This window comes from Lissotriton helveticus, chromosome 3_1 (genome assembly GCF_964261635.1).
Source record: "Lissotriton helveticus chromosome 3_1, aLisHel1.1, whole genome shotgun sequence".
Taxonomy (NCBI): Eukaryota; Metazoa; Chordata; class Amphibia; order Caudata; family Salamandridae; genus Lissotriton; species Lissotriton helveticus.
In genome coordinates, this window is record NC_136061.1 from 704,710,062 (window position 1) to 704,732,923 (window position 22,862).

At 40.0% G+C, this 22,862-nt stretch overlaps 1 protein-coding gene across 1 annotated transcript in view; it reads left to right on the top strand.

Annotated features, from left to right (window-relative positions):
- Window positions 1-22,862, top strand: part of RCN1 (reticulocalbin 1) — a 240,320-nt gene that overhangs the window by 130,679 nt on the left and 86,779 nt on the right. The window contains exons 3-4 of the mRNA XM_078680842.1: window positions 2,887-3,065; window positions 9,763-9,823. Coding sequence (XP_078536968.1) covers window positions 2,887-3,065; window positions 9,763-9,823 — 240 coding nt within the window. The remainder of the gene's footprint in view (window positions 1-2,886; window positions 3,066-9,762; window positions 9,824-22,862) is intronic.

Sequence of the window (22,862 nt, forward strand, 5' to 3'; positions counted from 1 at the left end):
GACGTGTTTTGACGCTTGTTTCCGTGGTAGGTGGAAGAAAGGGCTGATGGTGAAAGACGTACAGGGGTCAGATAAGAATCTAAACTTTGTTAATAAAGGTATTATATAAGCTCATTATGAAAAATAGAAATATTAAATGTAAGGGAATCTGTTGTTTTTTATTGTTTAAAACTTCGATCTTTTCCTTCGTACTGCAGTTTTGAAAAATTAAGTAGCCTATCAGTATCATTATGTAAATTTCAATGGGACGTGAGATGTTTCGTAACGTTATTATTGCAGTGTAAAAACATGCGTTGTAAAATGCTGCGTGGTAAAGACACATGTAAAGTAAAATTCGCGTAGTAATGCCATGCGTGGTACTTGTTAGCGTTGTAAGATCATATATTCGATTTACTCCTGCTCTTAAGAGCAGTAAATCTCCTACCGTTTCAAGGGTTGCATCGGGTTGCATCAAGCTTTGTGAATACAAGTAAGTTTGTGGACGTGAACAAACTTTCAGGTCTTCCCTGGCAGGGCCCGCCCATTCCGTACACATTTGACAAGATTTACGCATTTAAAATTCTTCATGTGTGTAAACGCTTTTAAGAGCGAAACAACACCTTTTATGGATTACAAAAATGGTTTTACACTCATTAAAAGGGCACATTAGTTATTTGAGTTAAACTTGAGATGTCAAGCCACATAGGGCGTGGATTGTCACTAGCAGGTTGTGTCGCCTTGAAGAGAGGGGCACTTTGAGTTACGGTTTGTGTGGATGGGCTGGCTGGAATATGTGAGGCAAGCAGGGAGTTCAAAGAAGGGACGGAGACCAACTTTGGCCGGCCCCATTGACCTGAGTGAATGGCCTACATACTCTGCATAGCCAACCATAGTTTAAAAATGCTGTGAGGTGTCTGAACTTGACACAGAATCAGAATCAAGCTAGAGGGCTGGTTTGTTCTAACTGTTACGTGCAGCATCACTGGTTCATTCAAACTAGCACAGAAGCCCTTTTTTACATCCAGTGTTACTCTTATCTTTATAAAAAAAACTACTTATATCTTTTTTTATTTATTTCAAAATACTTTATTGATTTTTAAGAGGGAAGACAGAAAAAAACTGTAAGCGGGTTAACATAAGATATCTAAGGCAAAATTATCACATATACAATAAAAAAAAAGTGAGGGTATTACGCCTCTATGGGTATCAAGAGACTAACTAGTTCTATCTTTTTATAATCTATGTGAATTCCCCTAAGTGGAAGGGCTGTTACCAGGCCTCAATGTGTGCGAATGTGACAGACAGGGCTTCCTTGTGGTCCAGTGCAGAAGGAACTTGGCCCAGCAATTCAGGGTAGTAACCTGATTTGGGATGAATTGGGGTCAGGACTGACCCTTATGTAGTAATAATATTAATAATAACTTCATTTTCTGGAGCACTTCAGACCATGCTCGGAATTTTCTTAGCGCTGTGAACAGCAGTTGTTCATATTATCCAGTTTATGGCACCCTATTTCCTGACTTCTGTAACATATAAAGCTGAATTAGGCTTTTGGAGTTTGAACCCTGACGGGCAGATCATGGTTGGAGTCAGTGGTGAATGTCTGTCTGCCTGGGCCAGCTTACTGGCGGTCAAGATGAGCTAAAGGACTGTGCAAATAAATGCTAGTCTCCCATTCATCACTTTTTAAAGCCCCATGAGTTACTCATTCCATGGTCTGAACGACGAAATCATTGCAGGTCAGGTACATTTGTGGTCACGTGATCCTGGAGACCATGCTGTATGCCCTTAGTTACTCTTTCAACCCCCTTGCATTCCAACCCAGCCACAGCCAAGGTTCTAGAATACGGACAGTTGAAGCAACAATCAACAAAACGCACTTAGAAAATTAACCTTTGGTAAATCCTTAGCAAGTAGCAGATGCTACATTGAGGAGATTTTATTAATTTGTGAAGAGAAGTATTATGTACCTAAAACGTATACAGAATTAGTGCTGGACCGAAGTAAAAGAGAGGTCTGGCGACCAATCAGCTGTTCCTGCTGGCACCCCTCGTTCAGATCATCCTAGCATAGGAAACCATGCCTGCACTCCAATTCGAAGTGGTTTGCGTTGTGTTTTCATTTGCAAGGAGACATTTTAACGGATTTGTAGTGATGCTATCTTTTAAAATGTTTAATATCAGTTTGAGCTGCAATGTGCATATGTTTTAATTTGTACAGAATTATTGCTGACATCCTTAAGTTTGGTTTTGTAGCCAGCTGGGAGGACTTATTGAATAACAGCCTGCCGACCACTGTAGGATTACAGTGAATGCGTTTCTTAACATGCAGGTCTGTGTTTTCTAGAATGTCGGCTAGTTTTGTACAGATCTCTACATATTTATTAAGCTATATGGTGCACAGAATAAGGACTAAAAGATTTACAGCTGGGAAGGCAGCTGTCGGGCTGACTGAGTGCCCCCCCCCCCTCTTCTCTCCCTTTAACACAGGACCACATCAGAGGTTACTCTCTGCATGGTGGAAATTATATCCACTAATATGGCTGGGCCACTTTTACCAAAGCTGAATGCTATTTCCGGTCACCAAGTTGTTGTGCTCCACTTAGCCCCCCTCTAAAGGGGGCGGGTCACCAGCAGATTGGCATGGTGGAAGACCCACTGATTCAAAATGGTTCTACAGTCACTCAAAACCCTAAATGACCCCCCACGCCCCTGCCTAAATGCCATGAATAGATTTTTTTGTTACCATTCTCAAATGGTCAGTGCTGTTGTGCTAAGTATCCAAGAAAGTTATTTTATCTATTGCCTACTTATGTCTGCATGGGAGCGAAACAGTTATTTTATGTAACTTTTAAGGATAATGCATACTTTTTCTAAGTAAGCCGTTTTTTAAAATATTTATTTCTAGCAAACCCAGAGGAGTTTCAAGATGGAAATGACCAATTTAGCTTTAAGAAAATGATGCCTCGAGATGAAAGGCGCTTCAAAACAGCTGACCTTGATGGGGACATGGCTGCCAGCAGAGAAGAGTTCACCTCTTTCCTTCACCCTGAGGAATTCGAGCACATGAAAGACATTGTCGTGTTGGTATGAACAATGTTTTTGCTCTTTAGAGTGAGCTTTGGATCATTAATATTATTTACCATTTGTAATGCTTTTCTTATGGTCATAAAAAAAATCTGTATGCTGAGACTTACTTTATTATGGAAAGATGTACATAATCGGTATGATGCATTCGCTTTGAAGAACCACAGTTTAAGCAATCATTGTTTCACATGAACACATGAAAAAGTGGTTGGGTCATTTCTGAAGCAAATATTTCAGTGTGGCAGGTCGCTCTGGGCAGTATGCACATAAACGTCTGTGTTTCTCTCATATCTGTATGATTATGATTGGGGTCGCTAACAGCCGCCTATGCGTAGTTTTCTGTTTGTTGTGACCAGAGTATATGAAAGACTCAGGCAAAATGTTTTTTTAAACTGCATTTGCATTGCACACGTGTATGTTGTGTAAACATAACAAAAATGGAAAATGTTCAAGACCTATTACTACGTGCATTCCCCAAGCTTTGCCCACGCGGGTTCACCGTATTAAGGTCCTGGTCGTGTGCACATCTGCCATGTGGTCCATGCTCGTGGCTAGCACTCCTGTCTGCAGATCCTATACTCAGGCCCGGACTGGCCGTTGCGGGCACCGGGCAATTCCCCGGTCGGCCGCAAGGGTGGGGGACGTTTTTGGCCCCCTGGGGGCCGTTTTTGTGAAAACCGTCATCCAGAGCTCGCCTAGCGCGAATGTAGGTCTAAATAGGTGCATACATGGTATGGTGAAAGATGCAAGTTTGACAGTGGTTGTTTTTGACCCCTTCGTGACTCACGAAGGCAAGTGCAACAGCAAACACAAACTGCATGAGCCTTTCTGTCATTTTTTTAAAGTGCCATCTCTTTGTGAAAGACCTCTTGTGGACCGTACCAAAAACTACCAGCCGACTTAAAGTCCTCCCATTGCTTACTATTGGATGTTTTATTATCATTCTCATTTGTTTGCTTTTTATTCAACGGATGGCCTTCCTCTCTTTGCCATCCATTTGATTGGCTGACGTATATTATTCAACTGTTCAAATTTAATGAACTACTTTTTTGTTTTTCACTAAGCATGCTCTCTTATGTGCTGCACCACCAAAATACCTGCCACCTATTACTTCCCCTTCACTCACCCCCACCCACTCCTCCGTTACGCCTCTACCCCTCCATTCTTGAAAATAAAATGTTTTTTAATTGTATTTTTGGGAGAGTCACTCCGTATTCCAAAATGTGCTTTTGCGTGTCTCTGCTGCTTCCTCGGCCCCTTCCACACCCTATTGCTTTCCTGCATCTGCTGCTCAACCCCTTCAATGCTGCTTCCCCAGCCATTGTGATCCTTTCAAAAATTATTTTTAATTTATAAATTTGTTTTGGATGCCCAGCAGCTGCCATCTGATTCACGGCTTGGCTGCATTACATAATGTGTTTTCTGGAAAATTGAATTACATTTTTTTAATTTACCGATTGAAATGGCCTCTGCCATCATGGATCAGAAAATAAAATAAAAATGTCACTTACATTATTCTGTAGGCACACGCATGCTTGCATAACTCATAATGTATGTGCGTTCTTACAGGACGTGCCCACATCAATGAGCATTCTTATTTTTTTTCTTTTTATTTCGCGAGACCTATATGCTTTATCAATGCTTGTTCATAATATCTCCTCTTTAGTATGTTTGTAAATGAATAAAACACAAACAACACACGGTGCAGACTTATAACAGTTTTTTAGATGTATTTCCGTTGCCCACAGTGATCAGGGCAAGGGTGTCTACTGATGCCGGTCTCTCTGATTCCTCAACAGGGTTGATGGCTAATATTAAATAGCTAAATATTGATAGCACTCATAATAGTTGGCTGTTCAACACATGAACTGCAATAAGCAAATCCCATTTGTTAATACAGATACCTGCATGATGTAAGGGCTAGATGTACACCACGATTGGTAAAATGCCCATGGCAATGTGCGACCAGCACCTTTTAAAAATTAGGGCCTACATATATACTTATTTAATGAAAAAAAACAAAGGGTAAACTAGAGTTCTAATTAGGATAACTTTATTTATTCTTCTATATAAATGAAACTTAAGCAGCAATATTAACCCCTTCCGTGCTCCCGTTGGCCGACGGGAGCACTCCCTCCCCAGTGCTGCGCACGACCGTTGGCCGTCGCAGCCCCGCCCGCCCTTTCGAACGCCCGCACCTAAGGCGTTAAAAACTCCGAAGTTATAGGCATGCCTTAAATGTATAATTTATGCACCATCTTTAAATTACTATAATTTTATTTGAACTCAGTAGCCACACTACATTAACTATTACTTAGACCTTCTACATGCACTGATATACCGTTTCATATTGCATCATTTACACCATCTGAAATCATAGCTTTTACAACAATGCTTATGTGATCGTAGATCACATTATTTGTGATAGCACAGTGCATAGTACAGTGGCGAGTTATAGTTAATTTAGTGTGGCTTCTGAATTGAAGGTGTTGCATACATTTAAGAAATAAGTATAACTTTAGAATTTCAAATTTTTGTGTAGTTTAAGTTTGATTTGTACAGAAAGAATAAGTAAAAATATAGTAATTTAAAGGTGGTCTGTAAAGTATAAGTTTAAGGTATAACTATAACTTTAGAAATTCTAATGTTTGTGTTTAAATTTGTTTTGTATAGAAAGAATACATTTAAGTTTTCCTAACTATTACTATGGTTTAACCTTTGTGTTTTTTCACTGAATTTTAATGGGTGTTTTAAATAAAAAATTGTTTTTACATTGTAGAGTGCAGTGTTGTCTAGGGGAGTGCCATTAATTGGAGTGTCATACAGTAGAGTGAAGTAGTGTGTCATACAGTCTATTAGCATTTTAATAAAGTGGCAATAGGTAGGAAAAATATAAAACTCAATACTTAGCTACATCTAAGGCCCAAACCCTGAACATACCCAAAGTTTACTTAAAACAACATGGCTGCCTTTAACTTTTGTAAATACTGCATTTTAAGTGAAATTACAACGGCCACAGATATCAAGAAGTTAAAATGCCTTATAACTTAAACAATACTTATCCTACTTACCTGTATTACCAAAAAGGATCATCTATACACCATAATCTATAATCCTGCCAAATTTCTTGGAAATACAACTGTTCTTTTTCGCACTATATCCTATACAGAGGTCTATGGAACATGCATTGGGAACAGACAAATCACCATAAAACTTTGCATCATCTGCCAATGTATATTTAGGACTGAAAAGTTTCATGGAGATCTGTCCAACAGGCACAAAGTTATTAATGATCAATGATCAACAAATCTGATATTTCCTATCTCTGGGAATCCTAACTATAACTGCAGAGTGGCTACCACCACTCTGTAATATAGTACACATAATACACTGATAAAATTCACCTTAAGCAAGACAAAATTAAGCTGCCTGGCCAGAATTATAAAAATACATAAACAGTTTAAAAAGACCTACAACCTGGCTTAGAAGTAAATTAACGATTTTTTTTACATAGAAATATGTACTCTTAAGCGGTGGATACTTCATTTCCCATATCAACAGTTGCCCCTTTACATTGTCGACTTGGAAGCATTTCAAAGTAGAATGAACCATACTGAGTTTGATGTCAAGTGTTTGTGTTTTTTCCCTGTTAAAATTCTAGGCCTAGGTGTCCACAAACTCAAAAGTAATTCCTAGCTGGAGAGCACAATCTCATTGGCAACAGCTATTGGTCTAAAGCTTACCCTATTGGTAAAGAATGGAATGATATTATTCCTAATTTGTCTAATCAACGGTTCTGTACAACATGAAAAAGATCAATGGCCAGATTCACAAAACCATTTAGAGGTCAAAAAGCCTGTGATTTGATAGATTACAGAGTTTGTGCCTGCTAGATCACTTTTTAATATGTGAATGGAATCCTCAGCACACGCATAACCATATAGGACATTTCATTCTTGATAATCACACAAGGAAATTGTATGTTTTTCTGGTCTTTCGCTTTAATTTTCTGCGCCCAGCCAACACGTGTTTCGTCGATAGAGGAATTCCCCGCGACTTCTTCAGGGCTGTCGGGCTTGCAAATTCTATCTTCTTCTCCCACCTCTCTGCTGGTTCTACTTCCTTCCCGGCTGTCCATATATTATTGTCCTCCACCATATATTGTTTCGATTTCAATTTAGTGTTACTCCCTAATACGGGCGGTGTTCCCAAAATTCTCCGATCCAGTATAGTGTACTGAATTCTGCACTTCTAAGAGTTCAAGTGTGATCTCCTGTCAGCGAGTACGCTAGCATGAAGATCCCCCGCGGAAGTGTTGCTGCACCAATGGCAACACTTCCGCGGGGGATCTTCATGCTAGCGTACTCGCTGATAGGGCTGGGTATTGGGAGGTTTCAGTCTGATCCAGGTTCTTTAAATCTATGCACGATAACTAAATTGAAATGCCTTTATTGTAACTACATTATAGCTAATCTCCACCTCTGAGAAGATTGTCAGCCCAGTTCTTGACTTACAAGGCCTAATTTTGAAGACTTCTTGGACATCCCTCAACGCTAAGTCCCTGTACCTAAAATTCCTATATGGCACGCTTGAAATAGGGTCTTTTACATCTCTGTGGAAAGGAGGCAGGACCACTGACCACACTGACATCTGCTAAATGTGCCAGCCTCCCACTAATGAAAATATCTGTCCTGTGTTTTTTTGTCCTGCTTATGCAAAGCCAAGAAGCAAACAGATCCTTCCACTATGCAACAGTCTAGGCTTTAGGTGACACCACGAAGCGTTAAGGTCACTGAATGGAGATACATCCACTTATACTGTGATTATCATGAGTAAACATTTATTCACAGTAGGGCTATCCACGAAACAAAAAGATATAAAGTTTTAATTGCCTGTTTTTTTATGCTTGACACTGTGCCCCCCATGAAAGTATACCACCAAGTAGTAGATTGTAATGAGTGCAATAGTCTCAAGAGACTAGTAAAATGAAATGTTATTGTTTTATTTGTATAAGGCTTCTATTTGCACTTTATGTACTTAATGTTTATTAGTGCACTTACCTCTTAAGAGTTTTACATGCCTCTATAAAGTGCAATTGAATAATTCACAATGCACTCTCATTTTAACATGTGACTTCAAGGCTGACATTATAATTCTATTTTTGAAACTCATTTTTTTTATTTTTTTACCTCAACTAGTATATGCACAATATTATTTGCCCTCCATTTATAACAAATTATGGCTATTATCTTTTAGCTGTTATTAACACTTTTCTCTTGTAGTGTGTTTTACACTGGAAATGTATTATTTCTCGTATGTTTGTAAGGATTGTAATGTTCCGAAATAAATAACTACTTCTAGTAAAACAATTCAAAGACAGGGTGGTCAGCAAGTCACCATCCCTTGGATGTCAGCCAGTGAAGGTGAGTCACAATTTGCGTCCTACCTCATGAATAGTAATGAGGTAAGACGAATTTCGACCCCAGCTGAATGGTGGTTTTGCAAACCAAACATCGGTCTGTTTGCAACATCCAAATCATTTTGCAAAAACTTGGCGAATAAATTATGACCACTTTTTGGGAATCAGTTCTTTGTACATCAGGCCACAAGTAATAAGAGATATGAGATATCGCGATTGCATGCCCCTCTTGAGAGGGCAATGGCAAAAAATACAGGATTGTAAATGGTGGTGTAAATGTATAAATCCCTAATTTACACACAAATGCCAAATAAAATTCCCATCTGCAGCTATGGAAACCCTTTCGGCATCAATGAGAACCATTCCATGGGATGTGATTTTACTTTCAAAAAGTTCACAGGGATTGATTCTCTGGCTCGAATGGGAGTGATTGTCGATACTGACTGTGTACACATTGGGAATTTTATTTTGAGGATGAGCTAGATGTGTTGTTAACACTAAGGGCCTCATTACGATGTCGGTTGGAAAGCAATCAGACCGAATCCTTGTCAGAATCGGTACGATGTTTCAGAACACGGTTCGGTCGGACTCCCATTCACTTCAATGGGAGCCTTTGTTCTAACCCACAACACAGGCTCCCATTGAAAAAAGGGGCGGTTGCCGAAAACTTGCACCCTGACGCAAGCCCCCCATGGTTCCTGCCACACTGTGAATGGCTATAAAGAGGGGACCCATGGGTACTCCCACGGGCCCCAACCGGATGCCTCTGGGTGAAGGAGGGCCTGCTACGGGTCCCCAAAGTCGGTTTCTTACAGACATTCCATGTCGGACCGACTGATTTGAAAAAGCTGTCTGAATCTGACATCGTAATACCTCGGTGAAACGTGGTTTATAGAGCTGTACAGTCCGGCTCCGACAGACTCAAATTCTCCAAATGCCGGTCGGAACAGATTCGGAAGGACCGAACGGTTACCTTCCATCGTAATCGGTCAATTGGAAATGTTCCTAGTCAATCGGAAACATGAGTACCAACACAGGTTAGGAAAATCCAAATGCCGTTCAGAGCCTTTCTGACCGAGCATTGTAATGAGGCCCTAAATTTCAAATGGAAAAAGAATTGCTGTTGCTAACTTAAAGGGTACTATAAATGTTTTAAAATATTTCTTTATGATCGGTATCATCTCAGTGAAACCACTAGGGTGTAGCACTACATTAGTCCTTCTCTATATACAACCTCATCAAGAACATATATATGAATTAAAATTATTTTTTCTTTAGGAAACCCTTGAAGATATAGATAAAAATGGCGATGGATTTATAGATCAAGATGAATATATTGGTAAGTTCTACATTCTTATGTGAGTTTTTTTTGTATATTTTAATGACATTGGTGTTTTTATATAGCGCCCACGTGCCACCTTCTGGTCACTTCATAGCACTGAGGGATAGCTTTTTAACTTCTTAAGTATATTACAATCCAGTCATTTGAGCTAGAGAGCCTGCCCCTTCGTTCCTGCAGCCTAGCTCAGCTGATGTAGAATGTTTTCGTATTTTTTTATTTGAACTAACAAGAGCACACCAGAAATAGTTTCACAATTGTGCCCTATTGTGTTCGAGGATATGAAGCAGAACGGGTCTGAGTTTTGGAAAGCGATGCAAAGTATCGCAAATGTGCAATGGAGCTTTCGTCAAACACATTAGGTTTCTTTCTTTGGTCAAACTTCAGTCGCGCTAGGGGCCTATCGGGAGCCCTGCTGATCCCGCCTCAAAGGCGAAGTGGAAGGAAATGTGTGCATTGTTTTTGCACAGTGTCATATGGCTACTGGAACAGACTTCCTACTGAGCTTCCCTCATAATGACAGGTTTTTGTGTTCCTAAAGTGGTTTCAGTATGGAGAGATAAAAAGTACTTTGAATTCAGTGTTGTTCTAGAATGTTCGGTGCACAGCGGTAGAAGGAATGACATTCTGGTATTTAAGGTATACATCTGTTTAAATAGAAACTGCCACAGCGGAAGCAGAAAAACAGAACATAGGTTGAAAGTCTCCTATGGTTCAAACTCCCTTTAAATCACGTCCCCTTACATACTGTAATCGGCAACAATGTACACATGTTAATTAATGACAGGCCTTTTTCTAATCATTATAAATTCTATTTAGTCGCAATTTTGAATGCTTTTCATGTAGGACTAAAATAATAGAGAAGTAGAATTTCCACAGTAATTAAAGTTCATTCGGTGACATTACCTACACATAATTACGAGGTAGTTGTCAACATGTGTTACTGTGGGAGCACTGCTTCCTTCAGGCCTATAGATAGCACAATGGAGCATTCCACCGTTGAACACTTTACATGAACAATTATGATAAAATCGAATTGACAGAACATGCCAACTTATTAAAATAAACAATGTAATGCTTTTGATTAAATTAAATGCATGTGCGAAGAAAATGTGTGCTTCCTGAACCTTGCCCAAACAGATGGTAAAATGTGGTTGCTGAATTTGAATGACTTATTCTACACAGCAAGTGGTGACAAGCGCCCACTGTACCATTATACCTATTTGTTTTAAATGCATTTTTTAACAAAGCAACAAGACTGATCTTTCATGGTGATTAATTCACTGTAAAATAAGGCTGAAATTATAAACTGTTATTCGAGTTGAAAGCCTTGGGTAGCTGCTACACGCAGTTGGGAAGTAATACGTGTCACAGATTAACACAAATGACTTATTGGGTGACATTGATCTGATTGTAGGATTAGCCATGAGTAAATATCCTTTGTTTTCCTTAGCAATTAACCCCAAAAAACAAACACGCTTACTATTAACAGCACCATAATTTACAATATAAATAAAAGTCCCAAAAACCTAACAATAAGCACACCGGTTTATTACACAACGTTTTTCCTGTGGTCAGAGCTATTTACAATTTGCGATATTTGTTTTAGCAATTCCATAGCTGGGGCCTTGTGTAAATTGTATTTTGAAAACAATAGGCAGAGATACACGTGACATAAGTTTGACAACCAAACATAATCTAAAAACAAATGAACATTTGTGAATTTATGTTGTAAAGAACAAGAACATATGCCATCGTTATTTTTGCCATTAAGGGTTGATGCCACTTTGACACCTCAAAATGGGATCTTGAATGATACAATTGTGAAAACAACTCAAAGAAACAAATCCATTTGAGTAATCCGGATATTTCCTAATCATTTTAATTGACGCTTAGTCTTTATATACCCTGGATTTTCATTTGCTTATTATTATTATAAAAGTATGTAGCAACTTTTTCCTCTGGAAGAGCCTTACATCTTGTAGGCCTGGCACATAATATTCAATATTTATTATTGGATTTAACACAGATGTCAAGATGCATTCTCATACTATTCTATGCCAGATATACATGGAGTTGAGTATTTCTTTTTTAATTAACCTGTTCCCTACAAGACAACAGTTCTAGCTCTTCTGGGTTGCGTTTCATGAACTCCCTCTATAGTCTTTAATTGTCTACAGGTAATTAATAAATATCCCTCAACCCCCACCCCCCCTGTCACCCATCCCCCACCATAAACCCCGCCCCCAACCTCCTGGCCCGTTTGCGTCCCCAGTATGGCTCTAAATATCTGTTCCTCTGTTTCTCTAAATACTGTGTGTATTCTCATTTCAATCTACTATACTTAGGATTTTTACCACAAGAACCAAAGATATAATAGTTGGTGATCTTATGTTAATATACTATGATCACTTGGTTGTAAGATTACAGCTGTCTTCATATTCTTACTTGGAGGTCTGAATGTCACCACATTGAAGTCGAACAATAGTAGAATCATAATCCACCACTGCTTTACACAATTGATTTTTAAATACTCCAAATTACAGTGGTCTATCCAAATGTCTCATTCACTGCAAAAATGTATTTGTGAATTTTGTATAATGACCTTCCTTTGTGTTAATTTTCTGGAATAATGTGCCACTAGTTGCCTATTTCCATCTTAACAGCTCTGTGATAAAACCCTTTCAAATGCTGCAATACAAGATGACATTTGAGAAAGAACTTCTTTGTCTGGGCGGATGGTGTTATCTTTGGTGCTGAACGAAAGACTTATATGTCTGTTGAAATGCTTTGTTAAAATAAAACATAAAACGTCAGAAGGCCTAAAAGTCTGACATTCGCTTAATACAAAAATAGTAAGCGCAGAGCAAATAATCAGGCAACAGTTGTCATTTCAGCAGGCCAGAGTTCTCACTCAAGAAAACCAGTTGGAGCATGTAATGCAAAAAATGCATGCAAATTTCGATGGTACTTATACACTTTTGTCTCAAAACATGTCCATGGATAAATATGTGACAGAAACTGTTACTTCAGTGATGCTGTCTAATGAGCAGGAGGCAGGATCTTCTCAAGGAGAGAATACAAGAAGTACTTGAAATGAAGATAAAGTTACATAAACCTACTGCTAAATTCCCTATTTTCCTGAAATCATGCTTCCTTTTGCAAACATTGAAAAGCTACACTTTACTGCGTGATCCCGGGAATGTGCAGTAGGCCAGCAAGAATCATGAAAGTTAGCATGCACTTTAAGGCAGGTGTACATTTCGGGTTAATATAAAAAATATCTTAATTTAATCATGTAATATATCCGTCAGGTTGTGATACACTTGTTCCAGGAAGCGTTAAGATTTAGGGCAACAAGAATAGATGGGTATGTTTTCTTGGTCTCCATTTTTGCAAGGAGGCAAAACTCTTCACAACAATCCATTTCAAATAGTCTCAAAACGTCTGCTTTTAAATTTTATTTATAACTGTCTTCATCATCTCCAGGGAAATGTGTTAGTAGTGTCTTTATTTGTGCAAGGGAGTAGGATGATGCACATAACTAATTTTATTAGCACACAGAAAACAACCACAATAAAAATGGCAACAGTGCTTATTTAAAACATATTATTTCCCTAGCCACATTCAGATGGAACTGAGACTGAAAACTATTCTGTTCTCAAGCTTGAGTAGTTTCTTAATGCTGTCCCTAGTGTAATCTTTTTTCTTGTTTTATTGTGAGGGAAGGGCGGAGTCCAAGATGGCGGAGTGAGGACTCTGCTTGCGGCGACTAGGAGCTCTCTCCCTCCTCTAGGTAGCTTCGGCTATGCTAATGGTTCACGGTTAACGGTTAATGGTTCTGTCTAGTCCCTTCTGACCTGATAGCTGGACCCAGCGAGAAGTAGCAAGCGGAGCAGAGCGGTGATGAATGGCAAAAACTGGCACGGAACGCAGGGAGCATAATACGGAGCATAGCAGCCGGGGGACTCACCCGCGCTGGCTGCCCGACGTGGCGGCATTGGATTTGGTGCTGAGCCCCGCTTTGGTCCGCTTTCCTGTTGCCCTGAGCTGCGTCTCTGGTGTAGGAGAGAGAGCACCCTCGTTGGCGGCGTTCAGCTGTGTTGGTCGCGCAGCGCGGCACCGGCAGCCGGCCGACTGCTTCAACTTCAGCGCTGCACGAGGAGAAAAAACCTTGGGAAACATCGCTGCTACTTTGTTTTGTTTCAGCTTCTTTTCGTCACTGCCGAAGGCTGAAGGCTGACGTATGCTGTGGCAAACTGCGAGGATTTGGAGAGCTGCGAGGGTCTGGCTCGTCCGGATCATTGTGTTTGGTCTGGCTAAAGCTAGGTTTCAGTCTACAGCTGTAACTACAGCTACTGAAGCCATGTCACCTAAACACCCCCCGCGAGCAACGCGAAATACAAAGAACTCAACAACAGCAGCAGCAGCGGCGGCGACTACTGTATCTATATCTGTTCCTTTGCCTTCGGTTGGAGAGGTAACGGCAGCCCCGACCCTGGAGTTCCAGCTCCAGCCCAACGGGCAGAAATGATTCCAGCTGCTAGTACGCAGGGGGGCGCGGAGAAAACGACAGCGAGTATGGAACTGAATGAAAGGGAAGCAGAAATAGCAATGCAAGCTCCATCAGCTCGTGGAGCAAAAGGTAATCCTGAAAAAATTGAAAAAACAGCTATTACCAAGGGAAGCGATAAGAAGATGGCAGGTAAGACGGTCCTGCATCCTCCTTTATTTAACTGTGGAACAATTAAAAAAAAAAGCAGTATAATGGTAAAAAAAAACACAGACACTAATGGAAGTGCTAAAGTCGGGACTAATGTAAAGGGGGTAGGAGGCTTACCTAATAAGACTGACAATAATGATAATCCCCCTTCCATGACCGAAGGCAATAAGATCCTTGATATAATAGAGACGGAAAGCCCCGAGATAACTATCGAGCTAGAAACGCCAACTGAGGTACTAAATACTGCTAAATCAACATTATTGGCAAGGATGGATACTACCGTAGGAAACGGCAAAAATGCAACGGAAGAGCTTAACTATCTTGCCACTGAACCCATGAGCAGTCACATGCCAGAACAAGTTCCGGAATCTATCGGGGATCACCCCTCTTCTGAGGATTGTGATTACGACACAGAGGAGGAATCAGACAATCCTACGATCAAGACCTTGAATAAATTACCTGCACGGAAACGCAGAGGCAAGGCTAAGACGATCTACAAAAAAAAGGTAGAACTTTGACTGATATGGTAGCAGGAGTAATACCCTTAAGCACAAGAAAAACTAACATGGACGAAAGCCCTTTAAGAAAGTGGATTGCGGCCAAAGGACTAGTTAAAAATATGACTCTAAGGCTTTCAGGGGGCAACCCCACAGACTTTGACAGTGGGATACAGCAGCCTCAGGAAAATGGGTTTTACCCAGTGACGCAAACCACGAATCATACCACTAATGAACTGGCTAACGAACAAATTATAGGGGGGAATGAAGCCCCGGCTGGTGCATCCTCATTGACTTTATTGGCCTCAGTAGCTACAGCGGACCCGGGCCCGGGCTCGGACCTCGAATCAAACCAAACAAATGTTGAAAGCAAGTTGGGTAATACCGACCACCCTCAGCTAGATGCCATCTTAAATCTCCTTGTGAATCAAAGGGCAGAATCGGAGGCACACTATCAGCTACTAAAAAATGATATTATAAGACTTCAAACTTCAGTTACTGATATAGCCTCCATATTAAAGGGAGTCACACAGGAGATAACAGAACTACAATAGCGCACAGTACTAGTTGAAGAAAGAACGCAAAGGGTTGATGTCACCGTGGAGCGACATGATTCAGCACTAACCCAGCTACAGGGAAAAGTGGAAGATCTGGAAAATCGTTTAAGAAGATCAAATCTTAAATTGTACGGTATTCCGGAAGGGGCTGAGGGGTCCGACCCTAGGGCCTTTTTGGTGAAACTGATGCCCCGAACATTTCCTGAACTCTCTGATTGGGACTGGGATTCCCAAATCCAACGAGCACACCGGCTTCCACTTGGTCAAAGTCGCCTCAACAGTAAATTTCCACGCCCGTTCTTGATCTACTTCGGCAACTTTTTGCTAAGACAAGCGGTATGGCAAAAAGCTAAACCCAACACTCCAGTAACTATTGATAACTTTACCATCTTTGCGCGCTCAGACCTAAGCAAAGCTACGATGGATAAGAGATGGGAAATGCGCAAACTAATTGATCCCATTAATAAACTGGGTGGCTTAGCATATCTGCAGGAACCAGCTCGACTCAAAGTGACCTTGAAAGGACATACAAAGTTCTTTTATGATGTACAGGAAGCGCAGGCATTCTTAACTAGTGCTAAGCGTTAATAAGAGTAAACAACTATAAAGTTGGGATGAAAGGAGGTAGCATATAACAACGGGGGGGAAAGGAAAAAAAAAAAAATAAACAAAAAAAAAAAAATATATATAGAGGGGAGCTTGAGCTAACACTATCAGCAAATGAAAAACCATTAAGGATGGAGGGGGGGGGGGGCGGCCCTAGGTTTCTCGCCGCAAGAGCTGCCTTTTCAACGGCAGCAGTAGGTAAGGGGGGGGAAGGGGAGGCTAGGTCTTCGCAGGTTGGGGGGGTTGTGTGTGGGGAGGTCGGGTGGAGGAAGGGTTGGGGTAAAAGGGGTGGGGAAAAAAATATTTTCAACCTGGTTGAAAGATTTAAGAAGAAATTTAAGTTTGTAAAGTACTTTCTTTTATACGTTAGAGAGCATCAAATTATGCTGTTATTAAGCATTATTGTTTATTCTTATTATTTTAAAGATGCAAAGCATTAGATGTTTAGCATGGAATGTCTCAGGGCTAAACAATAAGCGCAAAAGACACCTAGTCGCTGAAGAATTACATTTATATAACCCCCAGTTAGTATTTCTGTCAGAAACTCATATTATAGATAGCGACAAGAAGTTACTGAATCAATTAGGCTTCGAGATGATAATATATTCGGCAGCTGGCTCACATGTCAGAGGGGTGGCCATATTAAAAGATAAAAGATTCAAGGTCGAGATAATTAAGACGCAATCTGACAAACGTGGGCGGTGGGCAATCACTCAATTATGTCATAACAATATGAAGCTTGTGGTCTGTGCTGTATATGGACCAAACAGAGAAGAACCAAGTATATATGAAGAATTAAATATAGCTTTATTAGACTGGGAAGGAGAAATTATAATAATGGGTGATTTCAACTGTATCATGAATTGTCAGACGGACACAACACGCCCTGGTAACTTTATTCGAAAGCCCAGAACCAGAACATCTATCTTAAACCTGTGCAAGCTACATAATGTTAGAGATGTTTGGAGTTCATTATATTCTAATGCCCCAGGATATACATACTATTCTGCTCCTCACAAGCTATGCTCACGTATAGATATGGCTCTAGTATCAGATTCTTTGATGAGTTCTATCACAACAATGGTCATATACCCACGCATCACATCTGACCATAACCCCATTATGGTGGAACTAACTACCTTTCAAAAACGTAATCCTCCTAGAGCCTTTACGTTTCCAAGGAATTTAATATCGAACACGATTTTCACTTCACAACTGAAACAACATATTATAGAATTTTTGACTTTTAATAGAAATACTGCTTCCTGTTTAACTGTTTGGGACACATGCAAAGCTAGTATCAGAGGGTTTGTGCAGACGTATGTCCTAAAACAAAATCAAGAAAGACGTAAACATAACTTAACTTTAACATCGGACATTGTAGCAGAAGAGGCAAAACTAGTGGAGGCTTTAAGAGGAAATCTCTCAATTTTGGCTATCAACACCAATCTTAGCCGGTTAAAATGCAAGACAAAAGAAATTTTGATAAAAAAGAGAAGTGCACAGATCCATAAACATAAATTTGCTCAATATGAAGGGGGTGATAAAATTGGTAAAATTTGAGCATATAAGGTTGCAGAGGACAGAGCAGAATCTACAATATCACAAATTATAGGAGTCGACAATAAGAGATATAATCAGACAGACAAAATAATACAACAGTTTGCTAAATATTACGAAATTTTATATACCCCAGAAAACACTCCCAATGGCGAAACAATCGATAACTACTTAAAAGAGAACTTAACGAAAAAAATAACTTGTGAAGCAGAAAATCTGGCTTCAGAAATAACTAGAGAAGAACTAAGAGAAGCTATAAAATCATTACCATCAGGCAAAGCTACTGGGGAAGACACTATCCCTCTGGAATTGTATCAATCATGTATGGAAGAGCTAACACCCCTCCTCTTAGAAGTAATCAATTATATAAGTAGAACAGGGTCCGCTCCGCGCTCTTGGAATAAGGCGAAAATTATTTTTTTTCACAAAAAAGGTAAACCCAAAGAGGAGATGGGCTCATACAGACCTATATCTTTAATTAATGCTGATGCTAAAATATTCGCAAAATGCCTAGCAAGAAGATTAGCACCGCTATTGCCTAAAATAGTAAGTTCACAACAACACGGATTTGTGACGGGGAGGGACACATCAGCTCACGTAAACACGGCAATAACAGCTTTTGACATAGCAGAAGTAGAGTCCACTCCCTTAGCAATGATAATGCTTGACGCTGAAAAAGCATTCGATCGGGTCGGGTGGGATTATTTATGGCACACATTGGGATATATGGGGTTCGGCGGAAATTTTCTAAACGGGATCCAGGCACTTTATGATAACCCATCCGCATATATTAGTTATTGCGGTCTCACGTCAAATTACTTTACAATCCGGAGAGGCACACGCCAAGGGTGCCCCTTATCTCCCTTATTATTTGCTTTATCATTAGAACCATTTTTAAAGGCATTGGATAATCAACCAGAAATAATACCCTTTAAAACTAATAGGCAGAGCTTAAAATTAACTGCTTACGCGGATGATATAGCCATTTATTCTACTGAGATTATTGATCCTCTGAAAGCAATCAATCTAGAAGCATCCAAATTCGGCAATGTATCTGGCTACAAATTAAACACTCATAAAACTCAAGTAGTAGCTAACTTTGCTCCCTCTCAAATAATGCCCGAAGTTTGTAAGACCGCGACATATTTAGGCGTACAAATTACCTCAAATGTCAGAGAGATAAATAAGATCAATTATAACAAACTAATGAAAACCACTACCTCGAATCTAAAAAAATGGCACCGACTTCCACTGAATTTAATCGGCAGAATAAATCTAATAAAAATGAAAATCATACCCAAATATCTATATCTATTTAGATCAATTCCTTTGGCACAAGATAGGCTTTTTTTCAAGCAATTAGACAGCGCTTTCTGTAACTTTATCTGGGGTTATAAGAGAGCTAGGAGATCGCTAAAGATGTTAAAAAATCAAACAGGATCGGGCGGTCTCAATTTTCCTGACCTAAAACATTACTTTTGGGCCTCATTTATAAGGCGTATTAGATCCTTATTAGACCCAGAGAATCTGCTTTTTTACCATTATTTACTTTTAAAAGAAAATTCCAAACAGTTTTTACTTCGCATTACAGACCCGAATTTCTACAAAAGGGTGAAATTTAAGACTGCACGGGATCTAGTAAAGATTTGGAAAGATATACTAACCCACTGTAAAAGTAACATATACCACACCCAACTAATTTTATGGGATAATCCTGGACTACCTAACATATTTAGTGATGGGGATGCCAGAAGATGGCAATCGAAAGGAATCAAGGTATTAGGGGACCTATATACATCCCAAGGCATAATGGATTTTCGCACCTTAAAACAAATATATGGATTACTCGATACATATGAGTTTAAATATAGGCAAATATACGATTTTCTAGTGCGGAAGAACAGAATCAAAGTCTTATCGAGTGGGGGTATCTGGGATATCCTAAACTCGAAAAAGGAGAAATCAATAATTAGCTTAGCATATAAGATATTGACAGATTTAAGAACGAATGATAACGAAATAATAGCTAATAAATGGAAGGTAAAACTGGGAATCAATATAACAGGAAAACAAATAACCAACTCGTACACTAATACCCATCACAATGTAAGATCCTCTAGCCTACGCCTACAACAATACAGAACCATATATATGCTATACTATACGCCAGAAATGGGCTTCAAATAACAATCTGGGAGAAAAAACCAAGTGTCCAAAATGTGACCAATATGCAGCAGACCTAATACATATGTTGTTTACATGTCCAAAACTTGGGGAGTTCTGGGAAGAAGTGGGAAAAATCTTAGCTATAAAAAATGTTACCAGCACACCAATTACAGCTCCTATGGTAATATTAGGTATGTACACTACAATTCAACCACATTCTGTGCTATTATCTATTTTATTATCTTGTGCTAAATTGACTTTAGCTAGAGCTTGGGTCAGCCCTAACCCACCTAACGCTTTGGAATGGTGGTATTTGGTTAACGAAATCAACATCATGGAACGTACGTTGGCAGAACTTAGAGGTGTCAGATCGCTGCAGAAATATGAGAAAATATGGGGGAAACTAGAATTGAACTGAATTGACATTAAGTTTTGATTTATGTACAGTAATGTTATTTTATAAAATAAGAGTAGATCATGTATGTATATGACGAACCAGTTTAATTTGATTTGAAGTTATATCTGAATGTACTTGTAACTTTATACCAGGTGAAAATAATAAAAAAATATAAAAAAAAAAAAATATTGTGAGGGAAGTATTGGGAAGATGGTTGAAATTCCGAACCTATAGTAAAGCGTCCCCGCCACCCCCTTTTTTTTAGTGCTCAATGCAGGGTTGAGTAAATTATGTGACAAAAAAAGGACAATTATGCAGCTTACAGTGGCAAATTGTGTGATTCTATTACTTCATACTTTTGTCCTTTATACACTTCTGAAGACTTTCTGTGCTTTGTTTGCACCTCATTAGTACCAGTTTAATATATATATATATATATATATATATCCAAATAGAGCAAAAAACAACAGAAATGTGACCATGCAACCTTTGCAAAAAGCCTTCCACTGCTCTGCAACAGGGGTCGCTTCGTTATTAGCTTTTGAGCTGCTTTAGCTAGGAACACTTTATATTTTTGTTGTATTCTGCAGATTATGCAGCAGATGATGAAATATGTGGCAAATGCAGCAAATCTTTATTCATGGGAAAATCGCTGCAGCCGCATAATCGTATAATTCCAGTGGCCCTGGTTATAAGGGATGGCCAACCCAGTAAAAAGGATTTTACTCTCCACATCAACAGGCAGATGTGTGCAAATTCAGCATAAAGAAGCGTAATTGTTAGTATTTTTTCCAGCAGCAGCACATAGGAGTTGTTGCCAAAGTCAGAGAGGCAGCTCTGTCGAAAGGCAGGTTTAGTACTGATGTATCTTGGAAAAGTTCTCCACTACACAGCAACCATGTATCCCACTACCTAGCAGATACTCAATGCAGTGGCGAAGATAGCAGCCAGACCCACAGAGGGGTACCATATCCAGGAAATGGCTGTTTATCTCAGACGTGGAAATGCTGAGAGGCTGCGGGGGGGGCAGCATTGCCCAAGGGTGGGGGGGCAGGCTGAAAGCATGGGCATAGAGGGCCTATCCCAGTGGCGGGCAGCAAGATAGCGTCAGAAGCAGACCTGGCAGAGAATCCAGATGTAGGGTCAGCCACAGGTCCATCAGCAGAAAGAGTAATGCTGTCCTCTGTTGGAGGAACAGCTTGCTTGCAGCGAGATCAGTGGACCCACATAGCGAGAACAAAACATTTAACAGCTGTGTTGGTGATTAGCAGAATCTGGCAGGGTCCATGTGAGCAAGGCTGCAATGCAGTCTTCCTTTGGTTCACGTGTATGTATACTCAATCGCTAAGCAGGAGAGAGTGGAAGGCATCTGTCAGACACTTGGGTAGGGTTGATTGAATAGGAGAACGGAAACTGTAAAAACATTTTATAAGCTTTCGGCAATACTGCAAGGCTGCATCATCATTCAGTTGTAAATCTAACTTTTCCTGCTGTAACTGGCGAATTGAGGGCAGTATCATGTATTGGCCCATGGCTATTTTGTAAGGGCTTAATTTAGTTTTCTGTGACGGAATCACTCTGATAACGTCAGTGGCACTATGGTGTGGAGGGAGCCAGTCAGACTCGCAGGTAGGGTAGCTAGAATCTGAAAACGAAAGCAGTAGAGTCATCGTATAAGTTTTCTGCAAGACTGCATCATCATTCAGTTTTTAAATCTAACTTTGCAGCTTTACCAGGAGGTTTTGAGGGCAGTATCATGTACTGGCCCTTGCTTATTCTGTAAGGGCCTAATTTTGTTTTCTTTGGCACCATAGTGCTAGTGACAGGGCATCAGGAAATTTCTGAACATATTATGTCTATCTTGTGTTTTTAAGGGTGCCATTGTTCTTACCTACATTTTTGCTCATTCTGAACAGTGGAAATACAGGTCTACTCCCCGAGACCCTTAAAAACGTCCTGTACTACTGCTGACACAAAGTATGTTTCATGCTCATTTGAGATCTGGTTCGAGCCCAAACCAAGGGATACAATTTCTGAGGCTGGCGTCCGCATGGACACAGTAGTACACTTCTACCCATCCTGAAAACATACACATAATTAGTTAAGCATAATAAGCAGCACATCTTATCCCGTGGAGTGAGGTAGAGAAGCATACGGAAAAGTGGATGGGGTACCCTCAGTAATATATTCCAACTGGTCACATAGGGGAGGAGAAGGAAAGGTATCATGCACTCTCACTCAAAGATCCCCTTGCGTTTGGCATTTTTGTTTAATCCTCCTTCAGACAGCTCCCCATGATGCTTGCGTAGGAGACTTGGCAGCTGGATCAGAGGTCTTCTTTCTCACATATGTTCATCCTTCAATGGCCTGTGGTTCATGGCCTTGGCGCTCCTGCCTATCTACCCATTACCATAGTATTTCTAGAGCCTACTCACTGTAAACCAAGGATTGACACTCATGCACATTCTTCTGGTCACTGGACTCCTACCAATCTTACCTACCCAACAAACAAATTTTCCACGTTATATCCTAC